Source organism: Lepidochelys olivacea, assembly GCF_965140295.1.
Source record: "Lepidochelys olivacea isolate rLepOli2 genome assembly, chromosome: 11".
Taxonomy (NCBI): Eukaryota; Metazoa; Chordata; order Testudines; family Cheloniidae; genus Lepidochelys; species Lepidochelys olivacea.
Window position 1 is genome coordinate 45,577,210 of NC_140421.1, and position 14,760 is coordinate 45,591,969.

General features: G+C 37.8%; 1 protein-coding gene across 1 annotated transcript in view; it reads right to left on the reverse strand.

Moving 5' to 3' along the window:
• Positions 1–14,760, reverse strand: part of TTN (titin) — a gene marked incomplete at its 5' end in the record, with an annotated part of 307,317 nt that overhangs the window by 282,263 nt on the left and 10,294 nt on the right. The window contains 15 exons of the mRNA XM_084642843.1: positions 95–318; positions 982–1,226; positions 1,824–2,054; positions 2,201–2,406; positions 3,492–3,634; positions 4,441–4,650; positions 4,768–4,828; positions 5,812–6,070; positions 6,546–6,611; positions 6,928–7,206; positions 8,251–8,376; positions 8,506–8,772; positions 11,075–11,212; positions 12,502–12,639; positions 14,248–14,364. Of these exons, the coding sequence (XP_084498969.1) occupies positions 95–318; positions 982–1,226; positions 1,824–2,054; positions 2,201–2,406; positions 3,492–3,634; positions 4,441–4,650; positions 4,768–4,828; positions 5,812–6,070; positions 6,546–6,611; positions 6,928–7,206; positions 8,251–8,376; positions 8,506–8,772; positions 11,075–11,212; positions 12,502–12,639; positions 14,248–14,364 (2,710 nt within the window). The remainder of the gene's footprint in view (positions 1–94; positions 319–981; positions 1,227–1,823; positions 2,055–2,200; positions 2,407–3,491; positions 3,635–4,440; positions 4,651–4,767; positions 4,829–5,811; positions 6,071–6,545; positions 6,612–6,927; positions 7,207–8,250; positions 8,377–8,505; positions 8,773–11,074; positions 11,213–12,501; positions 12,640–14,247; positions 14,365–14,760) is intronic.

The window sequence follows — 14,760 nt, forward strand, 5'->3', positions numbered from 1 at the left end:
ATAGACAATTTTGTTTACACCCAGTACTGTTTCCTAACATGGAAAATACTATATTTTTTCTAAATAATTATATTATGAAAATAAATTGAGATACCATTATGAAACCAGTATGTTTCTGGCATGGGTCTGCCAACTACTTTTAGGTCAAATCTCGCTGTCTGCCCCTCTGCACATTTAAAGGAACTAGGTTTCAACACAAAAACTGGCTTATACAATCTCTCCAGTTGTCCTTCATCAGTTTCATCTAGTCTGCGAGCAGGAGAACGAGATGGAGAACTACGGGCTGGAGAACGACTTGGGGAACGGGGAGAAAGAGACCTGAGGGAGGGACAAAAAAGCTGTGCTGTAGCAATGACTCCTAGAACCAGGCTAAAGCAATACGTAATTCATCTCCTGTGCCTAGTATTTTAAAACAGGTTAAAATCAATTTACCTAGGGGAAAAGGTGAGGTAAAATTATTATTTGTAGTTTGTTTCCTGTTGTCTAATCAATATGAAGAATCTGTGCAATGTCAAATAATATTACAGTTCTCTATACTTACAGAAATATGTATTTTTCACATACACACAGAGTATCTATCTATAACTGGATGAGTTCTCTGACCACTGAAATGTAGCAATCTCTGTGGTGGAAAGCAAAAGCTGTTTAACAGTGCAGCGCACAATAGGTAAAATCCCAAGTGAGGAGCAATACATTCTCTAAATTGAGAGGACTAAACCAATACCTTGTTTACACCTATCATCTAGAAAGTGATACCTTCAGAATCACATTGCCCTGTAGCAATGGGGATTTGGTTCATAGTGAGCCACAGAACAGAGTGCCACTTACTGAATCAACATCAGTACTTCCAACAGCATGGAGGTATGCCAGGACTGATGGTCTAAACTTGTTTAGCTTGGATTACATGATGGGATCACTGGACACTGTTTATTTGTAGTGGACTGGAACGAACACAAGACTTGCATATTACTCTGTACTTACCGATATCTTTTCATAACATCTGGTGCTGGCATATAACCTGGAGCTCCAACTGGTGCAACAGGTTCAATGTATAGCTTTGCAGAGCAAATAGCATTTCCTTTAACATTGCTGGCAAAGACTGTATAAATTCCTTCATCTTCAGGCAACACAACAGGTAAATGTAGACTAGCGCTGCCATCTTGCAGAACTTCCATGTGGTAGCGCTCTCCATGCTTAATGCGTTTACCATCCTTGTACCACGCAATCTGCACAAATAGTAAAAAGTAGAGTGAACCCTCATGGAGATTTGAATACAGTATTGTGTACCCATGTATGTTACTTAAAACTCTGCTAGGTCTTTCCCACTACTTTTCAACTATTGCATGGCCATAACCAACATGTAGTTGGCAAACAATTTTACTTGAAATAAGTAAGAGTAAAAAACAGCTTTTTGCAGATATGAAAATCAGTATCCAATATAAAATTCAGCATTATGATACATAAAGAATGAAACAGAAACAAGCCAGATTCACTACTATATGACCGCTTCTCTGTGACGCATGAGTAGTGCAATACTTTGCCATAGCGTATTGGTGAATCTAGCACATTTCCTTATCCAGGACTATTGTACAAATCTACAAAATGGAAACTCAGCTTGATGGGAGAACAAAGGACTGAAAAATGTACATTGTTTTTGGAATTTGTGGTTTTCTAGCTGAGTAGGATAAAGAAGGGGTTCTCTGGCAGTGAGCTACCACATCCAGTAAGTTTCCACATATAGAAGCAGGCCTGTTTCATAGGTAGATATAATTAAAAACAATATCTGTATGGTTTATATTATACATTTATAGATGTTGGTTTACCTTGGGTAATGGATATCCAGTCATTTTACAATGGAAAGTAACAGCCATTCCCTCAAAGATTCTATAATTCTTTAATCTTAAATCAAATCCTGCTTCAACTGTTTCAGATTCAGGAATATCAACCACCATCTCTTCTCTGTCTTCCTCCAAGAGTTCTTCTAGGGTGGTCTTAATAATTCTGTATTCAATTTCTTTGATAAGTCTTTCTTCAAAGGAAGAAATGTGGAATTCCTATACAAAAAGAAAACAGCTTTGTGATAGATTTTGTAGAACAGACTTTACAGAGTTTGTAGAATAACTGACTTCTTACATTTGTGAAAATAAATAAAAAGACTTGAACTGCTTCCATCACAATTTAAAATGACTGAAATACTTACGTGTTCATCTACAAAAGTCCGGATCTGCACAGTGTCTTTTGCCATTTTCTTCCTAATTAGAGCTTGTTCTTTTTCATATTCTTTTTCATAGTCAGCATATAAAATAGCTGGGGCTATCTCAGCCACTTTAGGTTCTTGTACATATGCAGTCACCTGAGTTTGGTACATCATTTCTTGTTGCGATTTTATGTAGACCTCATAATCAGCTAGGAGTTAAGCACACATTAATTCTGATAAGTCACTGTCCATTTTTACTGGCATAAATATAGAAATAAGCTGCAGAAGTTATCAGTTAGTAGGTATTATTTTAAACAGCGTTTCAGATGGTTGTGGAACAGGTGCATATCCTGATGCTCTGTGAGAATCATTACAACAGATAGACACTCCGCCCAGTCTTGATTAAAATGTCATAATTTATATGTTCTAGAACAGGTTTTCTTAAGTACGGACCACTTCTAAAGAGAGAGCTCATCAGCTCTCAGCCTCCTAACCATACCTTCACACCTTCTCTCTGGGAACTATTGTACTTGATGAATATCTACGTGGATGAATATCTAGTCTAAATTAGTTTCTTTTTCTAAAGCACATATCCCAGCTCCTTAGTTAGTTTCCTTTCCCCAGAACCCCAATGCCAAACTTCAAAGGTCATATACTGTGCAGAGCATTAAGAGCTCTCCAAGAGGAGAGGCTCCTGTAGCTACGCTGAATAGGAGATTCTAAACTCTGCATGAGCCTAAGGTTAAATATTCTCTCCCTCCTGCAGAAATCCTCAGTGCCACAGAAAAGTAGCTGTAGGCACTCTTCCTCCTGCAGAGCTCCCAGTACCTTCTCTTTCTCTGGGGTAAGGAGAGGAGTGTGGAAGGGAGCTAGGCCTTTGTACCATTCCTTACCATGTGCTTCTATAGAAGTGAACACTCTGGGTGAAATCCTGGCCCCACTGCAATCAAAGGGAAGCCAGGATTTCACCCTGTGACCTGCAAGTGGTTCTGTACATCATCGTGGTTTGACAACTGCTATGAAAATGCCCACAGATTCACGACCTCCTTTAAGAGACTCACTTAAAAGAAGAATGCTTCCATTTTGAAACTAGTTAATGGCTCAAAGAAAAAGAAGCTACTGCAATACCTCATCGACCATTGTGACCAGTCGGTTTTTATTATATCAAACAGAGTGGCACCAATTTGCTAATCTTAAAGCAAGTTAAAGAAACTCCAGTCTTATTCTTCCATATTTTTATCACTGACTTTTTTGTTAATCCCTCCTCCCCCATTATCCATGCACCTACATATACCTTCTTCCAGTAAAGAGGCTGATGCAGAAGCTTCTCCATGCTTATTGCGAATAACAATAGTGTATTCTCCGGCGTCATCAGCAAAGGTCATCGAAATTTCAAGTCTGCATTCCCCAGTCTCTTTTTTGTAACTCAGTTTGTGTCTTTAAGAACATAGAAAACACAAATTCTCCATAATTCTGATCAGCAGAACTCTTCACTTATTTACTTTTTGAAAGATCTATGACTATTACTCCTTGAAAAAGCCAATGCTTTGATAATTTTTTAGGCCAATATCAACTCAGTGGAATAGTAGAACAGCATAAGAGAAATAACAATACTGCAACCAGAGCTCAATTATTCCCTATATCTATAATAATAATTGAACTCAGAGACAAAAGGCAGTACTGAAGTCTTGAGGATTCCATTATCATATACAATGTAACCTTCCCAATATCAGAATTTTTATATTCAGGGAGCTTTATGCCTGGAAACATCATTTCCATCATTTTCTATACGTGATTATATCATGATACATTTCAAGAATGCCAGAAACGTACTCAGATGGCTCCTTCACTAAATATTTCCTCAATTCTACAGAACACTGCAGAGAAAATTCAAACCAAAGTCTCTCTCTCTCTATATATATATAAATTAATGTGTATGTCGATTTTTAGTTCAACCTTGTATTTATAATTGCTTTTCTAGCCTTTTAAAATATACATTTTATAACCCACCAGAGCAAACATTGCATCCCATAACAGAGAAGAACAGCCGGATGGGTTCAAATACCTATATGTTCAGAAACTTCGGGCCATATTAATTCCTGATGACACCCCACTGAAATCAGTGGGGTTACACTAGGGATAGATTTAGTCCAAAGCAGATAACTGAATTCTAATGTGTGTCAAATCTATGGAAGTATCATTTGCACATCAGAGAAAGAACAATGTTTAAGTAACTTATATACCTGTAGCCAGTAGTAAGAGGTACCCCAGCTTTTTTCCAGTAGATGTGTGGCTTTGGGTTGCCCCCAATTTGGCACTCAAAAATTACACTTCCACCTTCAACTAACTTCTGAATTATAGGTTTGGTTATAAAAAAAGGAGCTGCAGCTTCTCCAAACACTTCTTCTGCAATAGTGGTATCTACCATTACCACATCTTTTGACTCCATATAGCTGGAAGAAGATTTCAAAGAAGGCAAATGAGCTGATGCAGAAGGAAATCACAAATAAATAAAATGGAAGTAACTAATAATCACAGTACGAGCAGTCTGCTTAGAAAAGTAACATTACCGTTTCTCTTCTGTGACAGCCTTCACAGAAACGGCTTCTCGGCTTTCAATCTCCTCAGAAACTGTAAGAAAAGTATGATAATGTTGATGCCAAAATATTTTAAAAGTGGACAAAGCACCTAAGAGGGAGGGTAGTTTTGCTGGCTGAATTTAAGGGTCAGGTACTTGCACTGGGACAGTGAATCAGGAATCTTAGCTTGCTCATAACTGGCACCCAGGTGACGTGGGATGTCTCCTTCCTGGCCTCTTCAAACCAGCCTAGCTGTATTAGTCATAATCAAATGTTCCTGAGCTATTTAGTACCCTTCACCTTTAATGTTTTTCTCTCTTGCATATTATTGGGCTGTGCCGTTGTTGTTTCTGTGGTATTTGCCAATCTGATAGGACCTATATGGCCACTTGCACTAGTGGGGCACGGGATGTTGGGTGTGCCGTAATGTTCCTTTGGTATGTGGGTTTTGAATAGTCTTGAATATAGCTCAGTAACAAAGCAAAGTCTCTCTCCCCCTCTCAGATACTTGTGATGATCCTTGAGTATGTTCATAGGGGCCCTTGCCATTTATTCCTTCCATGTAGGATTGCATTTTTAGGACACTTACTAGCGCATGATGGTCTTGACACTGGAGGCTGAAATATTTGTCACTGATAGGAGTAGGGGGACCCCAGAATAGTAGGGAGATGGGGAACATGTCCATATCTTCCTCAAAATAGGCATCAACTGAGCCATTATCTGTACTGATAGGACTAATGTGAAGGGTGGAAAGCCCACGTATCTCTGAGTGAAAACAGGGATGGGGGATGTTGCAGGTAGTGTACAATACTAATGGATAGTCTTTGATTTTTGCCCTAGGCAACACAAATCTTTTATTAGGTGAAGAGACTAGGTGGCAGTTGCTGGCAGGTTTAGCAGCCCTGGAGGCTGCCATGGGTAAATCAAGACACCTGCAGCTGCCAGAAATACTAGCTCTTGGGTATAGAGAAGTTGTAATGAAGCCATTTTGACTAAGCAAACTGTTCGTATTCTTGTTGTGAGAAATCTACTTGCCCTGCACATGTAAGTGGCATGAAGTGCTAACAGTTCCAGCTGCATTGGTAGCAGTGCAAGTAAATCTTCCACTGTCTTCTGCAAAGGCTTCACGAATCACAAGGCGAGCAACTCCTGCTTTGAAGGTAATCTGGAAGTCTATGGAACTCTCAATCTGATAGTCTTCTCTGTACCATGACACAGTCGGGGCTGGATGGCCAGAGATGTAGCACTCCAAAGTGACAGATTCGCCTTCAATAACAGTCATGTTTTTTAGACCCTGTATCACACAAAAGTATTTATACAATGAATATGACTCTTCACTAGTAAATAAATCATTTCAACCGTACAATAAAACAGTCCTGAAACTTACAATTCAGCATCTGTATCAAAATGAGGCACTGATGTGCAGTGCCCCAAATAAATCAGAGAGAAGAGACATTTTCAAACTACAGCTTTTGAAGCTGGAGTTGGGCTGTCTGAATATGTTACTCTTCACAGGGAAAATCTAGAGGGAATTTGATCTTTGTGAGATACTTGTGAGAATTCACTTGTTCAGTTCAGCAAAGATCATTCTGATAGGTCACACAGCTACAGAGACTGGCAACTGACAACAGACATGAGAGATGGTGTCAGAGCTCCAGAGAGCAACTGAATGTATTAAATACATGACAAAAAGGGGGTGAAACAAAGCGTATCTTAAAAGGAATGAAAGGCAAAACAATGTAACCTTTATCTATATTTTCACTACTTACAGAGACTAAGGTTGGTGGGGTAGCAGGGACTTCTGCTGGCTCAGGAACTCTAGCCATTTCTGTTACCTATGACATTTAAAGCAGAGTTACTAAACATCCCACAAAGTGAAGGAAATAAATGGCAGACACACCATAATTGATGTAGGAAAATGTTTCCTTGCAGACAGTGACTGCTGCTTGCTGTGACAAAGTGATGTTAGGATCTTAGAAATGCTTGTGCTACTTGTTTTGCACAACCTACGACAGACAAAGCTCAGCAGGGATATTTTAAAAGAATAAGCTTGTAATGGGGGGGAAGAACTGTAAACACATTGGGTTACTCTCTATTGTTTCTAAGATGTAAGTCAATCAAGATGATTTTGGAATTCACTTAATGACAAACCTTTGCTTCACCTTCTTGCATTAATTCAATGTGTTCTTCCCGTACCACACCACCTGTAATGCTCACACTTATGTCTCTTTTGGTCTCAACATCATAACGGCTCTTATAGGCATCTGCTGCCTCTCCAAAGGGAAATTGTGGAGAGATAACCTTCTCTGCCATCACTCTGGTTTCAGGTGGCTTTACTTGTGGTGATTTCACGGGTCTCGTGATCTTTTGAACAGAAGTTGCTGATAACTCTTTTTCCAGGGTAGCCATAGCAGATCCTGCTATTGAAACCTAACCAATCCAAGAGAAAGAAAGTTACAGTTGTGTTACTCTTATTTTCAAAAGATGCACTATGTATTTCCCAAGCAAGTCAGTATGACAAATTACATAATAGTCTGTTACTTCCTTATTCGCATATTAGATAAGCTACATAAAGACACTTTCAACCCTCCTATGCTGTAAAATAACATAGTTTTTAAAATATATATACTTGTATGCAGACTTAAAGTTGTATATAGCATTTGAAAGTGTTCTATTATATTGTGTTAGAATTATGGTCTTTAAATAGCAACATAGCTCTTAAAGGGAATGTGCTCTGTTGCTTTCTAGGCTTGAACTTAGATTTTCACTAAGGCATCACAGAACTAATTATATGCCAGGAAGTGATTAAAATACCTGAAGAGATTTCAAAGTGCAACCTTTATGCATAATTAAGTTGGATTGTGTCCCTAATTTAAAAAAAAAAAAAGATGAAAAAAACTCCTCAAACAGTAGAAAGGAAAAAATAACATGAAATGAATACAAACACACATGGTTCTTTATGAGGCCATAAAATATAGTTTGGATTAGGGATGTAGAGCATGTTCATTCCTGAACTGGTTTAGTATGCAGTAAAACAACGGCAAAGAAAGAAAAAAAAGTACTGCTACTGAAGTATTTCTTTAATGCGAGAAGTTGAGCACGAATCAGGATTTTTTCCTACCCTTTAAACAGGGTGAAGGTGTATGCCAGGCATGTAGCATTTTATTGTAAATACCACATGTTTTAGCTGCATTCCAAATATATGAAATGGTTGGGGTTTTAAAAAAACCCCAACAAAATCACTTTTTGGCAGGATTTCACAAATAAAGGGCATACATTTATCTGCACTATTATATTTTATTTACTAGGGAATAGGGCAACACAAATCAAAGATAGCACAACATCTTCCCCCACTTGGGAGTAACACAGTATTGTATGGGGAGGGGGAAAGAGGGGCATCAATATAGAAAAAATGAGGTATCAGTTATTTTGACTGAGCTTGCTGTTTGCCCAGCACCCTTCCTCCGCTCTTACCTCATAAGTATGATCTGGTTTAGGAACAGTAATTTTTGAAACTGTAAAATGAGGACTTGCTGTCCGGGGACGTGTGTGTTCCACAAGGGCTGCTTTTTCAGTTCTGGTTTCTTCTGTTCTTTTAATCTACATTAACCAAGAAAATGTTTGGTGAGTATGTTGTGCTAGTCACCAAACTGCAAAATAAAAAGTTTCATTTAAAAAAAAACAAAACAAGACAGCCAGAGAAAGAGTGCAATGTAAACCAAGTCTAACCTGTGTTGATATATGCATTCCCATTTTTTCAGTGGTAGAAACTTTTGTTTCAGAAGGAACATGTACTGGTTTGGTGACAACATGACGTTCGGCTGGCACCTCAACAATGTGACCTGTCATAGTACGCTCTTTATATCCATATTCCAAAGCTGTCTGCTCAGCATAGCCTTCTTCATCATGCTCTAGCTCCCAGGGCTCTCTAACACGTGCCTGATCAACTGCAGCAACAACTGTAGCTACAGCTTCCGCCTTTTTGTAAGCTCCAATCTAAAGATAACATTTACAGAATTCATACAAATACCCATGGTGATGACAAAGATTTGTCTATCTGGCAAATACAGAGTACATACAAGTTAGAGAGAGACAGAAAATGTACATACATTATATAGTATGGAAAATATGCAGACTGTATTTATCCACATGTGCATTTCATAGTCACTCGCTGTAAATATATATTTATACTGAATAGATATGTATACACATTGTGCACATGCATATTTCTACATACAGTACACAATGTGTATTAAATACTTTGCTGGCACATTTGTGACTATGATACGGTATGTATAATATTTAAAAAGCTGTAATTTCTGACAGCTGCACATAATTCTATATCAGACATTACTAAGAGAAATGGTCAAAGTATGTATATGATGTTTGACGTGCAAACACTGCATGGTCCATTTGCACACAATGAGCCTTAGTAAATATACAGCTGTAACTTCAATGCAAGGAAAAGTTGTGCTAATGTATTTTACAAGTTCTTAATAGGGAAGGATAACTGAAAGAGTGTTTTGGTAAAAAGGAAGTGGTGCTTTTGTGCCAGGATGTAATTTGTTTTTAACTTCCTGATCCATAATTGGTTTCACATTTGATGTCAGTACAGTTTGTCCATTATCAAGCTCTGGCTTTGTCAGGAGCAGATATTTGAGTAGTGACTGCTGCTGTTTTTTCAGTATTATAATTTACCTGGATACAGTATATAGTAAAAGAGCATGTGAAAAAATTAACACTTTTAAATAATAAATTGCCTTCTTCACTCAGTTTACATACAGCTTTAAAAATAGTTCACCACGTGAAGTAATATCTCTAAGCTAGGTCAGACAGATTGTCTGCAAAAGTTTGTTTTACTATTGATAAGGCTTTGCACTCTAAGGACTATATTATTCAATGCTAGTGCTAACTTCAAAGGAAGTGCTTATGGCCATAAATTCACACACCAAAGAACTGTGAACTCTGTACACACTGAACCCTTGGTGTGTATTTTATCTGATTTTGCTTTTTCCATTGAAAATTAATCAAAACATTGTGTAAACATACCAGTGATGTTTTCAATTAATTAATTACATTAAGAAAAAAGTGGACCATATCCTGTAGTTCACAATTATGTTACTCTCTCACTGATAATAGGACTCAGCCCTATTACATTAGAATCCTCTTAACTGGCATAGATACCAGTGGAAACAGAAACAAACAATGTTCCCCTTTATCAGTGGCTTATAAGAATATACTGGGTGGAACTGAATTGTTTTAAACGTATGCATTGTACGAAGAACAAAAACAATACAAATCCTGATAAAGTGAGATCAGCTGGTCAATTAACCATAAAATTAAAGGGGAAATAGCCTATATACTAAATGATTTCAGATACAGAAATTTATATAAGCAAACACCAGTTCAGCGTTATCTACTGAGACCAGGCTTTCAAAGACAATCATAGGTGGCTCCAGTTAAAGTGATTTTTTATAAATGGATGGGCCATTAGTTAATTTTCTAGAATTATTGAGATTCATTACACTGAATCTGTTCCTTGTCAAATCACCTCAAGCAAGCAAGCACATTAAGGGGAATGCAGTTGAGTGGATTCTAGTGTACACAAGTAGCTCTTAACTGATGGTGAAGCATAAGGAGGCTCGCAGAGAAAGTTAAGGTGGAACAGTGTATTTCATATCTGCAACAGCTGTATTCACCTGATCACGAATTAGATGCATTTGTTCTTGTTTGGTAGTAATTCCTTCTCTGGTTCTTGGTATTGTTACTGGTTCCTTGGATTTATCAGTGGCAATTACTGTCGGAACTACAGTAATTTTTTCAGCTTCCTTTCTTATCTGATTATTATGGTAGAAACAAAAAAAGTTTCAATTACATATGGTCTTATGAAAAAAAAAAAGCATTGGAATGGGGGAAAGGGTTAAGGTTTTAGATCCCTGTACACTGCAGTCTCCGAGTGACTCTGTATTAGCTAGCTATTGATAGGCATTAGGATGTAACAATACTCATTTAAATAAAATATATTATTTAAAAAAAGTTAAAATGCTCTTTACTGCAAAGAAATCAAAGTCAGTCAAAAGAGAGTTATGGATATCTTATTAATGCCAACTATTAGGAGTGAAGGACAAAGTGGGAAGAACTAGATACTAATTCATAGTTGATACAAGTTTCTAGTTGGAGTAAGTTTTAGAAAAAAAAAACCCTGGAAATATATAGTTAGTATTTGTAGGAGAAGTATTAGTGTGCAAAGGGAGTATCACAGGAGAGTGAATATCACATTTATAACAGTTCTATTCACCTTTTCATCAGTTACTCGTACTTGTTCTTGTTTGGTAGCAACTTCTTCTCTAGTTCTCGATACTCTGACTGGTACTTTAGGTTTATCGGTGGTAATTACTACCTTAGGCACAGAAGGTTTCACAGTTTCCTTTCTTATCTGTTTTTTATGATAAAAAAAGTTTCAATTATATTTGTTCTCAAACCAAATTACATGGCTTTTCAGGACAGTGGGACAGGTTGATGGAATGTTATGTAGACAAGACAGTGGCAGAGCTAGGAGTGGAAATTTGGGAGGGTCCCAACTTTTGGGTGGACAGGCAATGACAGACTGTGCTAGCTCAGCTTCTCCCCGACGCCATGCCCTCTTCTTAGTCCTGGTGCCCCCAGACATAGGGCTTCACCTGCCGAGCTGAGCATGTGCATGGGGCGGCTCAGAAAATGGGAAGGCAGAGCTGCCAGAGCGTAGCTTTCTGAAGAGTGGGTGCATCACTCCGTTCTGGATTTCAGGTGTCTGAGTGATGTTCCGGGCTGCTGTGGCAGCACTACACCCCTGCTTAGATTTGAGTGGGCCTGGATGCTAAGTGGGGGACGCTAAGTAGGGTCTGGATGCTAAGCTGAGGCCCACTCAAGCCCACCCATGGCTACACCCCTGTGACAAGGGGAAAGAAAGGAAGATGAAATGCCACTTATAGAGTGGAATGACCATTGTATGTAAGCGAACTTCCATTCCATTTTACACACTTTGCAACTCAGTTAAATTCAGTAGAGTTACACTGTGTGAGAAAGAATCAGGGAAGAATTTGGTCCCCTATTGGTTACATTTAAATGATCATCATTGTATCCTCTGGATATAAACTCCTTTTAGCAGCTGCGTAGAAATGAGTATTACTATGACCTAACATTTACTCTCATTAGTCAGTGGGGATACTCAGTTAAATAAGGGCTACTCAGTGTGAGTAAGGGCTCCAAAATCATCTGATATTAGCTGTGAGACCAATCAGACAGTTTGTGATCCAGCAAAACTTCAGCAAACCTCATTGGCTCAAACCCTTTATGGAAGTCATTATTATTCTGATGGCTAACTGAATAAAAACTCTTTAAAAGGTTCTCTTAAAATCCACCTTCATACATCCAGTAAAGGTCACTAATCATCAAATGAGAATTATGAGCATGTTAGTAATGACAACCACAATACTTAAATAACTGATGTTAAGAGCTCAGTCTTGCAGTTCCTGACTAGTCAGAACTCCTATTAAAGTCAGTGGGAGTTTTGCCTGGAACTGTAACACCGGGCCTCTTTATGGAACAGTTACTTTATAAATGTTTCTATTGTTGGAGCCTGCAGCTCATAAAAAACCAAAGTCAAAGAACATAAGGAGCATTCGATAGAGATTGTTAATGAAAAAGGGTGTATTGGTGAGCTACATCTATAACAGCTGTATTCACCTTTTCATGAGTGATGTGAATTTGCTCTCGTTTTGTAGAAATTTCTTCTCTAGCTCTTGATACTTTTTCTTGTTCTTTGGCTTTATCAGCAGCAATTATTACCTTGGGTATAGGAGCTTTCTCTGGTTCCTTTCTTATCTGATTTTTACAGTAAAAAAGTCTCAATTACATATAATCTCAAATACAAATTACATGACTTTTATATAACATTGGAGAAGAGGCTGGTCTAGTGAAGGGAAAGGAGGTTAAATTTCACTGGAGGTCTTTGTAGAAGGAAGTGATTGTGAGTCATTCTGTTTGTACCCTGCAGTCACTGTATACAGGTGAATATCATTGTTTCATGATGCCTACTCTTAGGAAAACTCCAGTGTTTTATATAGATTTTAAAAATTGATTAGACTGGCAACAGCAGCATCTGAACTTCTTTTATGAAATATACAGTGAGAAGAAAAATAAAATAACTTACTCCATAGACTCTGTCATTTTCCTACTAAAAGGCAGTATGTAACAGATACTGGAACAGGAAGAAATTTATCTGCATTACTATCAATGGGGGAAAAGCCATGATTTTGAATGCATATTTTTTGGTAAATTTCACTCTATCCAGGAGGTTTAGATGAAAATACAGAACATGCTCCTCCCCGTGTAATGGCAGTTTTCTGATTTCCATCCCTCAGTATGGTAAAGTTAAATTACTCCTCCCCTTGCCCAGACTATTTCTCACCTTGAACCTTGATATTTCACTCTAGATTCCATCGTCAGGATTAGACTCAACCTTAACTTGGATTTAGACCCACCTACCCTCACAACTAGATTCCTTTTTACCCTCTCAATTTGAAACCTGACCTCAGCACTTGACTGATCTACTTTCTGGAGGAGTAGTTTGGTCTGGATAAGCTGTAAAGGGTGGTGGACTGCAGAAATGTACCATTTCTACGGGAGGGAGGCATAAATTACTCTAACTTGGTATGAAACTCCTGGGGACCATCCAGAAATAGAATGAAGAAAAACCAACAGGCCCTGATCCCGCAAACACTTGCGCATTTGGTTAACTTCGCTCATTTGAATAACCCCACTGACTGTAATAGATCTACTTATGAGTAAGGTTAAGCATATGCGTATTTGCCTGAAGAATCAGGGCTTAAGTTAAAATAAATGTATCTGAAAATTAAAAACAAAACATATGCTGAAAGTTATCTGAAATTCAGTCACCACTATTTTGTTTCACATTGTTTTCAGTGCAGAATGTTCTTCTTAATGTATCTTGCCTCCTATTTGTTAACAGGAAAATGCCACGTGTATGGAATAAGCTCAGAAACAGCCACAGAAAAATGGAAAATCCAAGAAGAGGCGTGTGGGTGGTTTTTTGTTTGTTTGTTTGTTTTTTTTAAACAAACACGTTTGGGCTATTATCTAGCTATACAACAAATGGTAGGAAAACAATGGCATTTTTCCTGGAAGTCATTTTTTCAAAAATTTCACTTTAATCTATCTATAATATTCATAGACTACTAGCCACAGTAGTATCTAAGTATCTTATGCAAAACGGTCAGTCATCAAGAGAGAATTATGAAAATGCTAGTATTGAAAACCCTGGTGAGCAAGTGAGTTATATAGTGACACTTTGTATTGCTGGGCTTTTCAGTTCATAAGTTACAAAAAGAAAAGGAAAGAAAAATATATACATAGTTTGTCTTTAAAGTAGAGTTCAACTGTGAATATTACATCCGTAACAACTGTATTCACCTTCTCATGAGCGATGTGTACTTCTTGTTTGGTAGCAATTCCTTCTCTAGTTCTTGATATTATTGCCTGTTCTTTGGATTTATCAGTAGTAACTACTACCATAGCTTCCTTTCTTATCTGATTTTTATAGGAGGGGAAAAAAAAACAACCTTAAAATACATCTCAACACATAGTAAAGATCAGTTACCAAAAGAAAGTAGTATAAATTAAGGGGAAAATGCTGGGGAATAGTTATTTTAAGCTCAGCTGGGAACATTCAAGTTAAATATTAGGAAATTTTTTGTCAGTATAAGAACAACAATAGGTAATGGAATAAGCTGCCAAGGGACATTATGGGATCACTTTCACTGGAGTTAATAAAAACAAGACATGATACCCATTCCTCAGGAATGGTGTAAGAATAATTAAGTCAATTCAGTCATGATGTGAGGTGATTGATGAGATGACCACGAGCAGTCTCTTACAGTCCAGATGCTTCTGCACCAATAACGCATGCTTATATGAAGCACTTAG